Here is a 21633-nt window from a genome sequence, read left to right as displayed (position 1 = left end):
TCCACACAATCATATATCTATCCAGTTCTTCTAATTGTATGATTTAGTACCGCGTGACCAAGAAATGTGTTCTAAAGAAAAAAAATGTAATCTTATATAAACAGGCTCTCTGATTCAGGTTCACATGGTACTTCAGAAGTCCGGGCTTTGAAACATTTTGTCAACATTTTTTTTTTCTCTCAGCAGGCAGAGAAGCGCTCAGAAGTGACTCTTCTGGTTGGGCCCCGGTATGGCATAAGCCATGTCATAAACACCAAAACCAATCTGGTGGCTCTTTTAGCCGACTTCAGCCATGTCAACAGGATCGAAATGTTTACTGAAGAGGAAAGCTTGGTGAGGGTGGAGCTACACGTACTCGATGTGAAGGTAAACCTTTCAAATCCTGACCCATGGACCTGGGACAACACTGACAGTATTCACCAAGTAGGAGAAAGTTAATGCGTACAGGGCCTCAAAGATATCATATTGTGAAAACAAAAGAAACCCAAAAAAGAAAAAAAAAACCTGTTAAACTCCAGTCCAAGGGCTTTAGCCCCCCCCCCAAACACTTGTGTGATTTTGGGACAAGTTGTTTCATTTCTAGCTCTGTTCTGACTTTAAAATACTGAGTCACAGAGAATAGAAAATTTTCTTTTCTCATGTAGCTTTCTAGAATATATGATGCACATAGAAAATCACTGAGATTTTCTCCAATTTTCTTTAGAATTCTCATTCTCTTTAATTAAGTTGGGTTCATGTGATCACTCTTTTAGAAAAGGTGGTTATTTTAATTAGCCTGTCTTTTCAAGCTATAGAAGTTGGGACTGGTTTAACATCTGACCAGTATGAATGTCACAGATATCCATTTACAACACAATCTGAGGTTGTCCACGAGACTAAACTCTCGAAGTCATCAGGAAACAATCCGTGACATCTCCCTTTCTCCCACTAAAGATAAGGCATTGAATTTTGGATATAGTGTTATGACTCACGTTTCTCTAAAAAAAAAAAAAGCTGGACCCAGTAGGTAGCAGCATCTGTGTGCAAAGGAAGTGGTACCAGCCTGGAGAGTGGCTAAAACAGCAGCAGGATACCAAGCCCAAAAGCCACTTCCACTATGGGGGAGTGGGAGGAATGGATTAGGGGTCACTGGGACAATGGGAAAGAGTTTTTATTGAGCAAAATTAGAATGCATTAGTGTGCTCTTCACCAAGACTAGGTGGCATGAGAAAGAAAGCATGGAGCTCATGGGTGTTAGCTCTGTCCATGAGATTTCATGGATTTAACCCAAAGGGCTCCAATTGACTTCCTAGATAGAAACAAATGTGGTAATAGGCTTAGAATGCCTATCCTAGACCATGGCCCAAGATACTGTCCCATTGTGGGACAAGGGCAGAACTATAGAACTGCTAATAGATGTAATATTTCCCAAACAGTAATGAGTGAGGAGACACTATTAATGATGTCCTACCTGGACCTAATAAATGGTGGGGTAGGTTACGGGCAGAGCAAATACTTCAATTCAGGTAGAAGGACATCTTAACAGGGACTTTGGATGGGGTGTTCTGTTCTACCAGCCAATGACATTGAACCTGGCCACTGTCTTACACTTGGGAGTCAAAGGTAGAGACCTGTCATCTTGCTCTGTTGGACTTGTTTAGTGCCTGCTTTTTACTGCTCTCGTATTTCTCTCACACATTTCCTTTCAACAAGAACATACTACTAAGTCAATGAGAAAATAGAAAAGAATCATTCCATTAGCACTTCCTTCCTTACATACCTAAGATACATGTCCAATTATATGAGTTCTTTGTTTCCCATTTTAGCAGTGTCTGCTCTCAACACTCAGATCTAGTTTATGTTTCTATAAATTTATAACTCCATTTAGAAGCATCCTTTTTCAGATCCCTTTGACACTTTTCACTTGGTTATAACAGAAATTGCAACTTGAGCTTCACTTATCTTTAACACTCATTTTCACAATGAATCTCAAATTTAATCTTCCTATGGATCATGGGTTTGCTTCTTGGCAACTGAAATAACTTGGCCCTAACTATTTAATCCTTAAACTATTAGTTATTTCAGAATAAAACAATGTTACATAGGGCTTGATTCTTACTTTCTCCCAGTATGAGTTGGAAGGAAATTTAAAATTCAGCCCATGAAATCCCGCATGCATAACTAACTTGTATGAACTCCAGGCTGTCTCACTTGCAGTCACCTGTTCTTGTGCCAGATCACACTGCTGCATTCTAATTTGCTTTACAGAAACCTTTTCCTAGCATCTCAGACACCCTTAATCCACACTTCTCACTACTCAATAATTGGCAGTGGTGCTAGTCCTAGGGCCTCTGCTTCTCTCAGAGAACCCTTACTGGCTCATGCCAACTCTCTTGTGAAAGCACTAAGTTTTTAAAATCTTCTCTTCTGGGGCAAGAGAAATGACTCAGCAATTAAGACCACTTATTGTTCTTCCAGAGGACCTGGGTTCGATTCCCAGAACCCACATGGTGGCTAACAACCACCCCTAACTCCTGATCCAGGGGATCTGACACCCTCTTCCGGCCTCTCCAGTCATTGAACGAACATACTGCACTTACATACATGCAGGCAAAACACACCTATGCATAAAAAACTAAAATATTCTCTACACTTTGGCCATTTGTGGCCTTTTATGTTCATCATCCTCTGTTGCATGAGGAGGGTTCATTGATGAGAGTTGAGAGGTACATTAGTATTCTCCCCTTGATTCACTAAGTTCCAAGGACCTTAGATATAGAGGTTCCATTGTCCATGTGTCCATGGGCATCTCACATACACTTACCCTCTGTGTGTGACCCAAATATGGGTCCCTGGACAGGACGCTGATGTTGAACCTCAACCACCCAGGGCTCAGGGGTCATTGTAGAAGAGGTGGAAGAAAGACTTTAAGAACCAAGGGAAGAGGTACATAACCATAAAGAAACCGAGTCTTCTAGTCCTCTGGTAAATTGCTCCTATGAACCTACAGCAATGGTGACAGCATGTATAAGACCCATGCCAACTCAATCAGACAAAAACCCAGCATAGAACTGGGAAAATGAACAGTAGGCCCCAAACTCAGCAAAAGAACTATTGGCAGCTTATTACTGCTGCATGAGGGAGAGTTGATCTTCTTTAAATGTGAGACTCTAGATAGTCCAAGTAGACCCCAGTGGATGAATTTGCACTGAGGGATGTCTGAGTGCACTAACTTTCCTCTATAGGCCTCAACATATATGACAGAATGTGTGAAATCTTGTGGGGGTTTATATAGGAGTGATGGAGAAGAGGGCATAAAGATGATTCAGATGTTTTGAATGAAATGCACAAAATTTTTTTTAAAAAATTGGCTCTAAAAATGTTTATACTATGTTCTACTCTTATAAAAGATATGTGACACTCAATAATAGTAATGTCAAAATATACACTATTCTTTCTAACCTCCATATGTCCAACTCATTTGCACAATGTGTGTTCAGCTTTTTGGAAAAATAAACTTAAAAAATAATAAATAAAATGTACTTTTTTATTTTATGTGTATGAGTGTATCGTCTACATGTATGTAACTGCACCCATGTTATGCAATGCCCATGGAAGTCAAAAGAGGGTGTTGGATCCCCTGAAACTTGAGTTAAGGATGGTTGTCAGCCACCATGTAGATGCTGGGAACCGAACCCATGTCCTCTGTGATAGCAGTCAGTGCTCTTAACCACTGAGTCATCTTTCCAGCCCCAATGAAACATTTTTTAAAAAAATAAAGTAAAATAAAGTTTTGTCTCCTAAATGTTTATACATTAAGGCACTTTATGTTACTCCTGAGTCCCACTCCCCATCACCACCATTTGTGCTTCTCTAGTGGGATATTTGCCTAATAACTTCTTTACTTTTTATAAGAATGTATAAATAATGTAGGCAGAAGGACCTTAACAGAAACTTCTTTTTTGTGCAGCCCATCACACTCCTTATGGAGTCATCAGATGCCATGAACCTAGCCTGTCTGACAGCTGGATACTACAGGCTGCTTGTGGACTCCAGGAGATCGATATTTAACATGGCCAACAAAAAAACTACTACAGGCACCCAGGACACAGGTATTTTCTTTCTTAATTAATGAATCACTGACCCTGCCCCCACCATCACCCTCACTAAAGCTCACCTGACAACAGTAATCAGTAACCAAATTAAAAAGTAAAATCCTACACTTAAGAACACAAATTCCAGGGTCTGAGAATATGGCTCAGTGGATAAAGTGTTCATCACTGAAGCATGTGGACTAAGAGCTTGAATTTGAAGAACCAATGTAAAGCTGGGCACAATAGTATGTGTCTGTAATCCCAGTGCTCCTAAGTTAAGATGGAAGACAGAGACAGGAGAATATCTGGAAACTTGTAGGCCACCTAACATAGCATACACAGTAGAGCAGCAAACAGCAAAAAGGTCCTGCCTTAAACAAGGTAGAAGACAAGGACTAACACCCCTTTGTCTTCTGACTTCCACATTCATGGAGTCCCTTGGTTCAACCCTCACTACCACAAATAAAAGAATAAAAGCTAGATTTAAACCTACGGAAAAAAAACTGATGTCCAAATATAACCAAAAGAGCCTCCAAATGATGATGGTACTGTCTAACTATAACAAATGAACATGTTGATTTACCCACTGCATTTACTATATCACTTGGACATGAGAGATTCTTGCTTCAAAGGCACTAATTTTATGGCTGGAAAGGCTATATGGCTCTTTTTTTCTGGGGCTAGGGGGATGAAACTCAGGGCCTTATCTTTTCATATGTGCTAGTCAAATGCTCTTCCACTAGGCTTTAGCCACAGTCCTCTGGACATATCTTTACTGCTTCAACTCATAACTGCCAAACACTGAAGACTAAGCCCTCTGCTCTAGGGTTTCTATTTCTTTAAGACCCTAGATGGGAGCTTTTAAATTTAATTAATTAGGATTGGAGAGTTGGCTCAACGATTAAGAGCCCTGACTGCTCTTGCAGAGTACATGGGTTCGATTCCTAGCAGCCACATGGTGGCTACCAACTGTCCATAACTCCAGTTTCAGGAGATTCACTACCCTCTTCTGGCATCTTCAGGCATTGCATGATACAAGAGTACTTACATACATGCAGGGCAGAACAATCACACACATAAAATAAAAATAAGTACAAATTTAACAGTGACAAAATGAATCTGTGTATAGTGCCTAAAATGAACCTCAATAATCCTATTAATGGTTGATGGTAGAGGAAAAACTGACATAAAAACTTAAGAATAAAAGCAAAAGAATTACAGAAGAGAATTACAGAATGGAGAAGAGTAGACAAGAGGCAACAATGGGACTTGAGAGAGACAAACATTTAAAAGTAATTAGAAAGGGCTAGGAATATAGATCAGCGGTAAAGCACTTACCATGTACAAGGGTCTGGGTTTCATCCCTAGGTCCACGTAAGTAATAATAATTAGAGGGGCTGGAGAGATGGTTCAGTGGTTATGAGTACTGGCTGTTCTTGCATAAGACCTGGTTTAAAACAGAGTACCCACATGGCAGCTAAAAACTGTCCATAACTCCAGTTCCAGGGATCTGACACCCTCTTCTGTTCTCCGTGAACACTGCATGACACGGGTGCATTTACATACATGCAGGCATAACACTCATACACAGAATATAAAAATAATAAAATATTTTTAAAGTAATAATAATTAGAGAGAGGGAAGGAACAAGAAGGAGTGGTAAGTATATACAGAGTCTTTCAGTGAACATTTTTACAAGCACGTTTTCATTGAAAGAGATTTACAGCCATTCAACAATGACCTTTGAAATTCCAAAGAGCATTTGGGCAATTTAACACAATCCTTTCACAGTGGAAAACCAGTTTCTGGCCTTTTATTTTTAAATCATAAAGTTTACCTTGAAAATAAAACCTTTTACCCATGAGCTGTTCAAATTGTACAAGTAGAACAAAAAGCAACCTGCTATTCTAAAAATGGTTACAGTAATACAGTCTCAGTGTTGTCTACTTTGTAGTGACTGATGATGGGATGTGTAGTTAAAAGTGAGAGGGGAAATGGCTTAGTAACTAATGACGTTATTACTGGAAGGAAGAATGGAACATTGGCTTCTCAGTAGTTTTGCTCAATTCTATACTAAGAATGAGGATGAGGACACATGTTCCATATGCCTTCCCCACTGTAATAGAGGGTAGCATTTGACAAACAAATGAAAGCATACCTCACAAAAAGGAACTGGTGGGCCTAAGCTGAATGACAGCCTGAGTGTGCTGGTCAGTTTCAATTTTTACTTTGACATGATCTAGATTCCCCTTAGAAGGAAGGGAGTCCAGATGAGGGATTATTTAGGTCAGGTTGGCCTGTGGGTGTTTCTGAGAGACAATGCTTGATCATGTTGCTTGACATGGAAAGATCCAACCCACTGTGGGTGACATCATTGTCTGATTTTGGGTCCTAGACTAAATAAGAGTGGAAAAAATGAGCTAAGTCGTAGGCATACATGCATTAATTTCCCTCTGTTCTTCACTGTGGATGTGATGAGACCAACTGTTTTAAATTCCTAGAACCTAGATTTCTCATCTGTGATGGCCTGTAACCTCAAATTGTGAGCTAAAATAAACCCTTTCTCCCTAAGTTGCTTTTTTCAGAATATTTTATCCCTGCACCAGTATGTAAAATTAGCATCCTGTAATGGCTACAGCCACTTATTTTTTCTTTTTAAATGCCCAGAAGATCTCAGGAGACATAAGAAATGTCAAACATAAAGCCAGGCATGGTGGCACATGCCTTTAATCCCAGTACTGGAGAGGCAGAGCCAAGCAGATCTCTATGAGTTCAAGGCCAGCCTGGTCTACAAAGTGAGTTCCAGGCCAGCTGGGAAAAAAGAAATGTCAAAAGTAAAGTCCCAGGATTAGTTACTTTTCTAATTGCCATGAGCAAATACCAGATAAAAGCAACTAAGAGAAGGAGGGGTTTACTTTGGTTCACAGTTGAGAGTTCATTCTATCATCACAGGGAAGGTATGGTGTCAGGACCTTCAGTCATCTGCTCACATTGCTGCTGTGATGAAAGTCAGGGTGCAGAAAGTGATGAATGCTGGCATTCAGCCCTCTTTCTCACTTTTATACATCCCAGGACTCCCAACCCATGGGTAGTGCCATCTACATTCAGAGTGAGTTTTTCCTGTTCTGTTAAATATTTTGGAAATACCCTTGAAAACACCTGTATGTATGCTTCCTAGGAGACTGTAAATCCAAGGATGCTAATAATGAAGATTAAGCATTGCATTTCATGTCTAGTCTTATGAAGACTAAGCCACAGGTCCCACCTCAGAGCCTTCAATGCCTCCAGAATTGTTCCAAGAATCTAAACATTATACACTTTGGGAAGAAAGCCCAAATTGAGTACATGTTTTCTTCTCATGTCAAACTGAGATAGACCTTAGTTAAGACCGCTACTTTAAAAAAAGTATAAACCACAATTGTTCCTTCTCTCTTGAAAATTAACTTTCAAACCCTTTTGAAATCCCTGATCCCCACATATCTACACATACATCTCTTGGCTTTAGGAAGCTCTGAATTAATGTAATTTGTTTCTGCTTCTCACCCTATTTGGTTTACTTGTGGCACAACGCAGAAGTTGGAAAACTGCGGACAATTAGCTGAATCATGTTCTTATGAAGAAAGTTTTATTGGAATTCAATCATACACATTGTATTACTTTCCTGAGGCTATGACAACAAATAATTACAAACACGGTGGCTTAAAAATAAAGAAATCTATTCTCAGAGTTTGGAGGCCAGAAGTGTAAAATCAAGGTATGGGCATGGCTCTGCTCCCTTCACCAGATCGAACAGAATATGTCTTCTATATCAACTTTCTGCTAGTGGCTGCCAGCATTCCTTTTGGCTATTCCACTCCAGTCTTTGCCTATATCTTCACATGGCTTCCACCTCTTCTCTGCATGGACCAAATCCTACTCTCTCTTCCTGTCTTAAAGGGACTTGAGGTTGGATTGATGACCTACACAGATAATTCAGGGTGATCTCATCTTAAGAACTTTAATTAAATATGCAAAACCCTTTTTCCAAATATAGTCACATGTCCAATAAATTAACATTCTCAGAGTGGACACATCTTTTGGGAACCACCAAGTAACACATACTCCCATTCATTTATGCATCATCTCTGTCTTTCATGTTAAAATAGCAACATTGACTAGTTACTCAAGTAAAGATTTGGCCTAAGGAGCCTCAAATATTTATTGTATGGCCCTCCCTTTATATAAAATGTTTACCAAATCCTGGTCTAAACCTACAGCCCTGTTACAATGAAACTTGGCCATCTACTCTGTCTCCCAGCAACAATCCACCCTACACAGACACAGACACAGACACATCCAGCGAGAGAGAGAGAGAGAGAGAGAGAGAGAGAGAGAGAGAGAGAGACAGCTAGGCAGAGACTGTCATAATCTACATTTCTTTTTCTTGATAAAACAATGCCCAAGTCCCACAAGATATACTGATTACATTTTTCTTGATAAAACAATGCCCAAGTCCCACAAGATATACTGATTACATTATACAGCAAGATGCAAATATGCCCAGCATATAACACAATGTCATTAATATCATATCTTATTTGGTGTATTTATTTATTTTCATATATTAAGGAAAATGACTGAATATTGTTCAGTATTGTGTAATTTAGGGAGAGCAAAAACTACATTAGTAAAACTGAATTTCTTTTCCAAATGTCCTGTATACTTGATGGCAGTGTGACCCAAATACTGGCTGGGCGGTTGGTATGCAATCTAAAAGAAACAGATGGAAAAATCGTAGGGCCCTTGATTTTCCTCAGGATGTTGCCTCTGGAACAGACAAAGCAGTGGCCAATGGGATGACCTACTTCTTGCTCTTGTTAAGTATCAGAGCAAATCTCCACATGTAAATTCCACATTAAAAGACCCTTGAAGAACAAACAAGACAATAATATTTAAATATTTAAATAAATGTGTTACAATTTTAATTGGTAAGAAACATTGAACAAATCTTCACAAGTTACCATGCTACAAGCAAAAGTTGAAATGAGTCTAAATATTAAATATGCCCAGGAATAGAAGAGAGGAAGGCCTATGAGTCTTCACATCATGCATTTATATACACATGCATATAGAGATGAATACTGACATTTATACATGAGTCTATTGTGCCTACTATGATATAAATAGGCTGTAAATAGAGGTGTAATATTTTGGTTCCTAATAAATGTGGGAAAATCTATGAAGCTTCTTGACCTTCTCTTAAATCAAGGAGGAAAAACATGCAATCTCTTCCTACATCAATTGGGGAATGTTTCATCAACTTCACAAAGAAAATGGCAGTTTATTTTCTGAAAAAACAGCCTATTGGAATATCATCATTAAGGGTTGTAAAAGTCATGTCGCATATTTAGATTCATAAATACCAATGGGGTCTAATAAAAGAACCAACTACCTAAAATAATTAAGCTAGGAACTGGAGAGATGGCTTAGCAGTTAAGAGAACTGCCTTTTGTTGCAGAGGACTCGGGTTCAGTTCCCAGCACCCACACGGCACCTAACTCCCGTTTATATCTCCAGTTCCAGGGGATTCAACTCCCTCCTCTGACCTCCAAGGGCATTGCAGAACATGGGTGCACTTACGTATATGCAGGCAATACACTCATATGCAAAAAAAATAATGAATTTAATTTTTTTAATGATTAATATATTATTCTTTCCTCCTAGATGCTATTACATGTTATCAAATAGCAATTATATTTTGTGGAGAATTTATTTCATTAAATTCTCCTAAACAAAGAATCTAGCACCTGGAGCCTACACAGACCAATGCCCTATTTCTAAAGTTGAATAATTGTGCTTACCCAAGTGATACTGCAAGCCATTAAACTAAGAAACACAGATGTATTTGAGGATATTACTCAGTAGGTAAATTGCTTGCTGTGCAAACTTGAAAGCCTGATTTTCAATCTTCAGAACCCACATAAAAATCAAGGCATGGTGGCAGGCACCTGTAATCTCAGCAATGAGACAGTGGAGACAGGTGGATCCTAGGAGTTCACTGGCCAGCCAGCCTAACAGAACTGTGAAGGTTCAATGAGGGACCCTGTTTCAAAAAATAAGGTGGAGAATGAGGAAGGAAGACACCTGACATTAATGTTAGACCTCCATGTTCACACTCACAGACAAGCACACCTGCATAATACATAAATACATGTATACCACACAACCACACACACACATACAATAAAAAATAAAAACACAGACCACTATCCCTCCTGAAACCAGACAGCATACTGACTGACATGTCTTCCTAATTGTTTCTCTTTAGGAACAGAAAATAAAGGAAAGCATAACCTCCTTGGTCCTGAATGGAACTGTATGCCCCAGATGACAACTTTCATTGGTGAAGGGGAGCAAGAAGCCCAGATCACATATATAGATTCCAAGCAGAAGACAGTTGAGATGGCAGACAGCACCTTATGTCCCAAAGAACACCGGCATTTATACATTCACAACACATATAATTCAGATGAACTTAGCCAGCCGCTGACTCAGCCAGGTGATGCCCCCTGTGAGGCAGACTACAGAAGTCTAGCTCAGCGGTCCCTGATGACCCTCTCAGGACCAGACACTCTGAAGAAAGCACAGGAATCTCCGCGAGGAGCTAAAGTGTCCTTTATTTTTGGAGATCTCGCCTTGGATGATGGCATGAGTCCCCCAACTCTTGGCTATGAAAGACTGTTAGATGAGAGTCCAGAAATGCTAGAGAAGCAGAGGAATCTCTACATCAGCAGTGCCAATGACATGAAGAACCTCGACCTCACTCCAGATTCAGACAGCATCCAGTTTGTGGCAAATTCTGTATATGCAAATATAGGTGATGTGAAGAACTTTGAGGCCCCTGAGGGGATAGAGGAACCTCTCTTGCATGACATCTGTTATGCAGACAACACCGATGATGCAGAAGATGAAGATGAAGTGAGCTGCGAGGAAGACCTCGTGGTGGGTGAGATGAATCAACCAGCCATCCTCGACCTGTCCGGGTCAAGTGATGATATCATTGACCTCACGACCCTGCCTCCTCCAGAAGGGGATGACAACGAGGATGACTTCCTCCTACGTTCTTTGAACATGGCCATCGCTGCACCCCCACCTGGCTTTAGAGACAGTTCAGATGAGGAGGACACTCAGAGCCAGGCAGCATCATTCCATGAGAACAAGGAACAAGGCAGCAGCCTACAGAATGAGGAGATCCCCGTGTCCCTCATTGATGCTGTGCCCACCAGTGCTGAGGGCACATGTGAGAAAGGACTGGATCATGCTGTCGTTTCTACGCTGGAAGCTCTAGAAGCTCTTTCTGTATCAGAAGAACAGCAGAAGAGTGACAATTCAGGTTCTTTCACGATTGTTACATTTATTCACTGATAACCATGTCATTCCGTCCTTTTGAGCCATTTGTTCTTGGAGTCCTGTTATGTGGTATTCTCCATTTCACACATGTCCCATTTCATAATTATGTTGAACTACCATCATGGGGTTTTTGTGTTATGTGATTTCCTTTGTTGCTATTCAAAAAACAAATAGCATGCTCCCCTCCCCTCCCATTTCTGGAACAACTGTGCAATAAATTCAGAGTCTTTATTGAAAAGGGAAAAATCTTGTTTTTTGGTTTTGTTTTTCTTGTCTTTTGTTTTCAGGTATTTTCGTTGTTGTTTTAATGATAGTAAGTCCCATTTTCTTACATGTCTCCAATGCCTGTGGTCTATCCATTAATTGCTTCTTGTTTTTTACGGCATGCAGGTGTAGCCATCTTGCGGGCTTATAGTCCTGAGTCTTCATCAGACTCGGGCAATGAAACTAACTCTTCTGAAATGACTGAGAGTTCTGAACTGGCCGCAGCACAAAAGCAGTCAGAAAGCCTTTCCCGCATGTTCTTGGCCACTCATGAAGGCTACCACCCTCTTGCAGAAGAGCAGACAGAGTTCCCCACTTCCAAAGTCCCCACAGGAGTCTTGCCTCCAAAGTCCTCCCATGGCCTGACTGCTCGCCCAGCGACTGACCTCTCACCCAAAGTTGTGCCTTCCAAGCAGATCCTTCACTCAGAACACATGGAAATGGAGCCGGAAACTATGGAGACCAAGTCGGTCACTGACTATTTTAGCAAATTGCACATGGGGTCAGTGGCATATTCCTGTACCAGCAAAAGGAAAAGCAAGCTGGCCGAGGGGGAGGGGAAAGCCTCCCCCAGTGGGAATACACCAGGGAAAAAGCAGCAAGGAACCAAAATGACAGAGATGGAGGACGATGCCAAAGGCAAAGCTGGTACTGGGTCCTCAAGAGACAGTCCACACCTCAGCACTTTTAACCTGGAGAGAACTGCCTTTCGCAAGGACAGCCAAAGATGGTATGTGGCCTCTGATGGTGGGGTGGCAGAGAAAAGTGGAGTGGAAACACCAGCCATGAAAGCCTTCCCCAGAGGTTCTGGTCTGGGGACCAGGGAGGCTGAAGGGAAGGAGGATAGATCTCTGGAGGGAGAAGCTGATGATGGTTCAGGACTTGGCCAAGGGGACCACTTCCTCACAGATATGACTTGTGTAGCCAAAGACTTAGACAACCCTGAAGATGCTGACTTGTCCACTTGTGACCATGCCACCAAGCTTCCCGAGGCTGAAGAGAATGTGGCACGCCTTTGTGACTACCACTTGGCCAAGAGGATGTCATCCCTGCAGAGTGAAGGCCATTTTTCCCTACAGAGCTCTCAAGGTTCTTCAGTGGACACAGGCTGTGGCGCTGGCAGCAGCGGAAGTGCCTGTGCCACTCCTGTGGAGTCGCCCCTCTGCCCCTCCATGGGGAAACACCTGATTCCAGATGCTTCTGGGAAAGTTGGGAATTATGTTTCATCAGAGGAGAGAGCCACAGGCCTTCCTAACCACGGAGCCACCTTCAAGGAACTGCACCCACAGACAGAAGGGATGTGCCCACGCATGACAGTGCCTGCTCTGCACACAGCCATTAATGCCGACCCCCTATTTGGCACTTTGAGAGATGGATGTCATAGACTGCCCAAGATTAAGGAAACCACAGGTACAGCAATGATGGATTTAGTGCTTTGTTATATGCCAGGAGAATATGAACCCTATTTACAATAAACCTAAAAATGTGAAAGTAGAAGAAAAGTAAAAGGTAGAAAAAAAATATCGAACTGTTAAGTAGCAATCATTGATCCATTGGCAATAAATAGTAGTTTCCAGCTCTGGAACAATGTTGGAAATGGCGTTTTCTCTTTATAATCTTGCTTTGCTCTTTCAAATTTGATAGAGCAATAACTTTTGCTCTCAGTTCTCAGTGAAGACCTTTGGCAGGGCCCCATGTGACTCTTGGTTACAATATAGTATCACTTAGGGTCACATGGCAGTTTGATTTCTTTCTCACTGAGATCTGTCATTTTGACTTTTATCATCATGTTTTTTGGTTTTTTTTTTTTTTAGAGAAAGGGAAAAATACTGCATACTCTGTCAGGGATACAGTAGGATTCTCCATGATTCTCATCATGTTTTTTTAGACAAAGGGAAAAATATTGCATAGGCTGTCAGGGAGACAGTAGGATTCTCTGTGATTCTGTGTTTCAGTAGTCACAGATTCTTCCCTCACCTTTAGGGGATACCTTCCCTAAAGGAATCTTCTCATATGTCCAGTGTACCTCACTGTTGGGAAGACTTTGGTGCTATCATGATGAGCCTTCAAATAATAAAATCTAGATCAAACACAGCCACCTTCTGTAATTACCCATAATCTACCACCCAGTGGGCCCATGCCCATGTTCTTTTCCCTGACCCACTTGGCTGATCCTCAGGTGTCCAAAGCAGATGTTTCTAGTGTCTCAACTTATAGCAATAGCATGTTTTCCATATTGGTCAATAGATGTTACTGAGATCTTATACGGGTTAATTTCTATTTCTGTCTTTTTAAATATCTTTGAGAGTTTTTAAAAGATTTCCTGTTTTACCAAAGCTCACCATTAGCTCATACTTTGGGACAGTCATCAACCAGCTGCATGTTCACATGTAAATAAATTAAACCACACTTTTTAATACTCCATGGCTAGCAATGAGCTTTCACCTGTTACTTCCTGCTCTTCTTTACATGACAACTTTTCTAAGAAAAGTTGAGCAACTTTCCTAGTGTCTGGACTTCAAGCCCTATACCAGGCAAACCTCATACCTCATGCTGTCCTCTTAAAAGGTTAGCTGGGGCCTAGATAGTTGGCTCAGCAGTGAAAAACACTGGCTCTTCTTGCAGAGGACCTGGGTTCCGTTCCAAGTACCCACGTGGCAGCTAACAACCTTTGGTAACTATAGTTTCAGGGGATCTGACACCCTCTTCTGACCTCTGAAGGCACTGCACGACACATGTACACTTACATATATGCAGGCAATACAGTCATACACAAAAATGAAAATAAGTAAAATATTTTTTAAAGTTTTTTGAATTGATTCTCAATAATTAAATGAGGGCACCTCATTTTAATGTTATTTTTTTAAAGACAGGGTCTCCCTGTAGCCCAAGTGCTGGGATCAAAGGCATGGGCCACCATGCCCAGCCTGACAGTTCTTTAAAAAAATATAAAAATTAACAACCCAGCTCCCTTAAAATGAAACCTAAATATCTTAAATATGTTGGAATAATTTATATATATATATACATATATTACATATATATTACATATATGTTTGTTTTCTAGCTCTATGTCTAATGTTTGATAGGGAAATATTGGGAGCAAAGAAATATATAAAATACAATTTTCTCTTTAAAAACTTTTGGAATTTTCAGAGAATTTCAAGTGGATTAGTGGTTCCATAAGGAATAGATTCCACTAATTCTTGTCATCTGTTGACATGGAAATCTGTTATGAGGAATTTGGGGGAAGCAGTGTAGTCATGACATGACACATGGCAGTCATTCTAGAATGCATCTTTGGGAAATGACAGTCATCACATAGAGTTCTAATGAAAATGTCCACTGAGGAGATGCTTAATGAATCTCTCTGTTTTTCTACTACCCCTAGTGTAGCTTTGACAGAGCCTGGGAAGGAGAGACAAGGAGGCATGCCTTCAGCTTGGTCTCAACATTCTGAAGCTGATCCCATCCTGCTACCATCAAATATTCACTCGGAATCAAAGGTGCCAATTCCAAATCAAGACCCTAATGATTTCTCCCAAGCAAACCAGGCATTCAGAGAGGCTGTGAGCTGGAGGCCAGCAGATCCGAGAGGGGGGAGTCTCAGGACACCCCCCAGCCAGAGGGCTCTCAGACATAGCAGCAGTATCCTCTCAGGACCTGTAGGTTTGGAAACCTTCCGAGAGAGAACCAAGGGTGCAGTCAGCTTGAAGTATCCAGGTATCACAGAAGCACAGGAGACCAGTTCGGAAAGACGAGCAGAACTCCCGCTGGGGAGGAAGCTCACCAAGAGTTTTTCCCAAAGCTCAATGCACTTTAACTCTGGGGGGAAGCTTCCCAGAAGGTCCCCAGTGGCACATAAAGACTCAAAGTTGTATAGGACCTTACCCTTGAGGAAGCTGGAGGGCAGCAATTGGAGATGCCGAGGACCCTTCAGCTACTGTTTCCTGAACCGAGGGCAGGATGAAGATGGGGATGAAGATGAAGAGGAAGGAGAGGCCACCCTTCAGGTGTCTTGCCTCTATCGACCACAGATAACTCAAGCCATGCCGGAACATAGCAACTCATCTCTGGTTGTTGGGATGCGGAAGCAAGGAGAGGAGCTGTCCAGAAAGCCAGTGCTAAAGATCTGGTCGGAAGACCTGAGTGGACTGGATGACTTGGAATTCAACAGTATAGCTTTTGATGCCAGGATTGCAAGAATAAATGCCCTCAAGGAGAACACATATGTAATGCCTGATGGATTTCTTGCAGCCCAGAATGATGCCAATGAGCTGCTCTGCCTTGTCAGGGCAACCAAGGGGAAGAGAGAGGAGTCACACCCTGAAGCATATGATCTTACACTTTCTCAGTACAAGCAGCTCTTGTCTATTGAATCCAGACAGTTGGGAAGTGCCTGTAGGAAAATGGCAATGGCTGAGAAAAGCCCCGAGGAGATGCTTTTAGCTATGAGTTCCAGCTTCCAAGTGCTCTGTTGCCTAACAGAAGCTTGCATGCGATTAGTGAAAGTCGTGAACTCTGAAACACAGCGACAGGAAATTGTAGCGAAGATTGATGAAGTGGTCATAAACTACATTTGTCTCCTGAAAGCTGCCGAGGCAGCTACTGGAAAGACCACTGGGGATCCCAATATTGCACTCTCAATGCGACATTCAACCACCATGGCCGCTCTTGTAAGCACACTAACACGTTCTCTCAAGATGCTTTTAAATAAATAAATATGAAAGTCACATCGTAATCTACCTTTGCAAAGCCATACATGAACTTTTATTTACTTTCTGTGTAAAATGAACGGATGTCTCCTTTCTCCTCTCTGTATATTTTGTTATTTTATATAAAATAGGAGATAGAAGTTACATTGATGAATTGTTGAAATGTCCTAATCAGATATATTCTGTCTATATTATACATATATACATGTAAAAGAAATATATGAGAAAGTGATGGCATTTGGCTATTTTTCATATAGTCAAACACCAGGTATATGATGGGAAATTTTAAATACTACCATGTTAGAGAAAAACAATGAATCCTATTCCCTCTCCTTCCAAGCAGACACTTGGAGACCATATCATTCATATTTAGAAGTCAAAACCAAAAAGAAAAAAGATCACAATGTATATAAAACAGTACTTGTGTTTTAAAATTATGATTTTTAAGCATTGGAAATAGCAAAAAGACATTTAAAATTCAAGAAGCTATTATGAATTATTAGAGAATATATAATAAATTAACTTTTGCTCATAGCATTTTGTTATTGGATGCTTTCTTCCAAGAATCCCACATACTTAATTTTAGTTTATGCTATTTGGGCTACAGATGGGCAGGGGGTGGGTAGTTTTTATTGGTTCACCACAAATGCTCTTCTAGGTTTTTCTAGACTTAAAAAGCTTCCCCAATAGAAGAACAGAGAATGATGGGCAAGTTCCTAGGTGATAACTAGAGTTATGGATTACCTGATTACATTAAATAAATGTATTAGTTACACCAAATTTAAATTGTTCGGTGAAAAGAGAGATCTGCTTTGACTGAATGTCAAAATACATAAACCAAAGGTATTATTTTCTTCCAACTCCAACCCAACCACACAGCTTAAAATTTCGTTTAGAGTGACAGCACATCTCGTAAAGTGTTTATAGAATTACACAAAATGGAAAATGTAATGGTCACAAACAGTAAGTGCAGACCCAGCAATGTAAACCAGACCATACACCAGCACCCGTGAAGCACAGCATAGCCCTCAGCTCTTTCTCTCAGCTCTCAGAAGAGCTTCTTTAGCACCTCCTCCACAGGAGCCATGACTAGCAGCAAAACCTGGAAGGACAGCCTACAACCGGGAGAAATTTTCAAACCAGAAATATTCCAGAAAATCAAAGAGAGATGGCAACTCTCAGAATTGAAACCATGATTGAATAAGTCATGGAGTATTTTTATTAAATGAGTACTTCATTTGTATTGGATGATAGAAATAGTAGATCTGAACAAAAGCATGGTCAATTTGACCATTTTCAGGGAAACTAAGAGAATGCAAAGAAGTTTTCAGAGCTATCATTTCTCTAAAAATATATCTTTGGATCAAAACAAAAGGAGGCAAACTCTTCAATCATAAAATTGATATGTATATATATTTTTCTGGATCATTCAGTATTTACACTGTACACACTTCAATTTATGTAAGTGGCTCCTTAGAATAAGACAGTAGTATACAAAGTACAAATAATTCCAGTTTTGTAACCTACTAGGCAGGAGATGTAGCAGGGTCCACAGTTGCTATTTCTCTCTGGTCAGCCATTCATTCCACAGATTCTCACCAAAAGTCACACCACAGATTTATAGATGGCAGCCAAAGAAGGAGTTCAGACATGAGTTATTATAAATAATGTTTAATTAAATGAAAAAAACATTATTTCATTACAATTATAAATATTTGGTGTTTTGATATTGAGAGACATTAGTGGTGTTTACTGTGGAAAAATCTTAGTAAATATTCTGTGTACTATAATACTAATATAATAGGATGTGTGCTCTATGTCAGACAATGTGCTAAACATCACATTATCTCATTTATTCATCACAGCAATCTTTTGGTTTGGACACTACCATTGATTCCTTCTGGAGGCATTATGGTTTAGTAGTTATGGAATATGGGGACTGGGGTCAGAAACATCTTGATTTCAATTTTGGTTCTGTCATTCCCTGGCCCTTTCATATCGGGAAAGCTATTTTTTTCTAAGTTTCAATTTCCTTATAGTGAAATGGAATTCAGTAATGAGATCTATTTCCATAGGGTTGTCACAAGTTTTAAGTAAAATTATGTATGTAAAGTTCTTACCACAATATCTGGCAGAGATTAAGTACTCAATGTTAGATATTATAATTATCATAATCATTGTGTTAAATATATTGCCCAAGATATTATGTGGAGGATGTTTGTTTTATATGCATATTGTATCCTGACTTTGTGCAGAACACATTATGTGTACCGCATATATAAATGAAATGTACAAGGAAATGATGATCCTTGCTCAAATTGCAAATCTAGTTAGAACAATGTCCTAGTCCGTTGTAGTTCTTTGAGAAGTCTCAGGGAAATAGCTCTGGGTCTTTCTAACCAATCTCCCATTACCTGTGGCTACTCAGTAAGTTTCTGTTTCTTATAAACAGTCTTTCCTACTCAGAAAATCTCAAAGCCTCCCCCCTTCACTAAGCATGGGGCTCCTAACTGGAGCCCAGGTCCATTAGAGTATAGGAAGACCATATTAGAATGATACTTGTGTTTATTTTTATCTAGATTTTTATGTTTGTGTATGTTTTATAATGGCATAATAGTACAGTGGTACATGTACATACTTTTAAATAAATAAATGAATAAATGAATAAATAAGCATAAGCCTGGTGCATGCATGCAAAGTGTTGTCACAGATAGGGCTGTATTCACGAAAGTTTGAAGAACACCAAACTGCAGAGCAGAAGTTCCTTGCACAGGGGGTTTGTTTACATTTAGTATCCAGCCTGGTTTCCCAAGTGTATCTCCTACAATTTCTAGTTAGCTTTCATTATAAAATGTACACAGGATTGCACACAATCATACAAGGAAGCACCACGAATGTATCAGACATCAACTTGTGTCCAATTTTACTTTATTTCTATTCACCTCCTCCCAGATTGTATGATTTGGAAGCAAATATCAGAATCATACCATTTAATCCATGAACATTTCACTAGGAGTCTCTTGTGAATAATAATGTTTAAACATAACCATAATGCCACTCTCACATGTCAAAAATTAGCAAATTTCCCATGTCGTCAAAAAAAAAAAGTACAGAAATACATGGTGAAAAAATGAAAGTGTCTTATAAACCCAGTCTCAAAAGGCATTGTCCACAACTGATGTCATCTTCCCTCCATTTGCTTCTCTCTATTTACTCATGTTGCTGATGTTGTTCTACTTATGAGTTTAACTTTGGATTCAAGGTTGGTATGAGCACATTGACCTTCTACCTAAGTCTAAATTAATTCATACTTTATGTAAATTGATTGATCAGAAACAATATAGTTAACACGAATATAGTTGTCACATAAACAAAAATTAAGCTGCTAGTAAAATCCATCATTTGATGCAATCTCTTCAGACATTAAAAGCATGGACCCACTGACCCAAGGCTCAATGGGAATGAATTATCTTCCAAAGAAGCCTGAAAGTGGATATTGAAACCATCAGCTACAACACTACAATGATTTGATTCTTTTCACTAACAATTTTATCTTTCATTATGATTTATCTTGGTAAAGACACTCTCCACTTGCATATATTTCTAATATTAGTTAATTATCTTAATGCTATTTTTGAGCTACTCACAATATTGCTCTAATTTCTTCTGCCTACATTTTCCTTGATTTGGCAATGGTGTAATTTTCTCTCTACTTATCACTCATTAAGCTGCTGTTAACTGTTTTTGAAATTCGGAAACAAAAGGCAAGTCTGCTAGGTTCAGCTCAATCTTTATATTTTCCAACCACTAAGAAACTTTAGTATGGGACATTTGCAAGGCCCTGGGTTCTATCCCAAGAAGTGGGGGGAAAGGAAAGAAAGTGGCATGGAAAGAAAGGAAAGGACAGAGGAGAGAAAGACAGAGGGGAAAATTTATGGGGAAGCAAAGTACATGAAAATTACTGATCAGCTTTGAAAGATCAAAGAGCAGGAATCTTACCTTTTGAACTGAGTTTTTATTTATAACAACCTGACTATCACTAGACTAGATATTTTTAGTTATTCCAGTTATTCATTGGCCTACCTAGCTCATTTGAAATTTCAAAGCTTCTGCATAGAAGCCCATGGCAAAACAATCTGTCTACCAGATATTGTTGCTGCACAAAATAATAGGATGAAATAAATACTACATTGCTCATAGAAATACATAATTATACCAAATACCATATGAAATTAACCTGCTCCCTTCAGATAAGTTTCTTCTAATCTTTCCTCCAGGTTTATAATTGCATCTCAATTTTCTATTACACACTCATTTCACAGCATTAGATTTGCTTTTGTTTTCATTCTTCTTGATAATTCTCGTTTCCCACTCCACAGCCTGGAAGAAAGTTCTGCGTCACTCATGGCATATTCTTCACAACATATGGCCACAACTCCATGTAGTAGTAGGTCTAGATTAGATTTGAGCTTTAGTTTTCCTTTATTGTTTGAGAATTTCATGCATGTGTATTTTGATCCAATCTATCCCCCATTCTTTTCCCTCCAATTCCTCCTCTGCAAGACTTTCCCCCCTCAACTTCATGTACTCTGTTTTCAAACCCACTGAGTCTACTTAATGTAGGTTGTATGTGCATAGGCAGAGGACCATCTACTGAAGGAGCATAGGTAACCTCTTAGGGGTAACATCACTGAAGAAAACCGACTCTTGTTCCCCAGAAGTCATCAATTGCCAGTAGCTCTTCAGCTAAGTATAGGACTCCATGACCCCTCACCCCATCCATGGCAGGATTCTGTCTGGCTTGATCAGTGCACTCAGTCACAGTCACTGTGAGTTTGTGGGTAAAATAGCCCATGTCCAGTAAATACTGTTTGTTGCAGACACCCACTGCCTCTAGCTCTATGACCATTTTCTGACCCTTCCCCTCAATGATCCCTGAGCCTCAGGGGAGAGGGTATGCTATAGATGTCCCATTTAGAGTTGAACATGTCACACCCTCCTATTCTCTGCATGTTAACTAGTTGTGGATCTCTGTATTAATCACCATCTGCTGCAAAAAGACGCTTCTCTGACAAGAGTTGTAAAGATGCAGTAATATAAAATTATAATGATAAGAACTTAAGGGCAAGTTTGATACTATGTACATTTAGCAGAATAATAGTACTAGGTTCTCTCCTAGGACCTAAACCCTG

The 21633-nt window shown here is 39.9% G+C and overlaps 1 protein-coding gene across 5 annotated transcripts in view; it reads left to right on the top strand.

Annotated features, from left to right (window-relative positions):
* Positions 1-19109, top strand: part of Frmpd4 (FERM and PDZ domain containing 4) — a 990592-nt gene extending 971483 nt beyond the window's left edge. For 2 of the 5 annotated variants that reach the window (XM_017803120.1, XM_029555999.1), the window contains exons 13-17: positions 184-366; positions 3950-4091; positions 10381-11445; positions 11853-13136; positions 15118-19109. In XM_017803120.1, the coding sequence (XP_017658609.1) occupies positions 184-366; positions 3950-4091; positions 10381-11445; positions 11853-13136; positions 15118-15122 (2679 nt within the window). In that variant the 3' untranslated portion in view covers positions 15123-19109. The remainder of the gene's footprint in view (positions 1-183; positions 367-3949; positions 4092-10380; positions 11446-11852; positions 13137-15117) is intronic. The other 3 variants (XM_017803119.2, XM_017803118.1, XM_008852900.2) reach the window with 3 other exon arrangements.
* Positions 19110-21633: the final 2524 nt, after the last annotated feature.

Source organism: Nannospalax galili, unplaced genomic scaffold (assembly GCF_000622305.1).
Source record: "Nannospalax galili isolate Female #2095 unplaced genomic scaffold, S.galili_v1.0 scaffold606, whole genome shotgun sequence".
Taxonomy (NCBI): domain Eukaryota; kingdom Metazoa; phylum Chordata; class Mammalia; order Rodentia; family Spalacidae; genus Nannospalax; species Nannospalax galili.
Note: the sequence above shows the minus strand (reverse complement) of the source record. Positions and strands in the feature narration are given on the sequence as shown.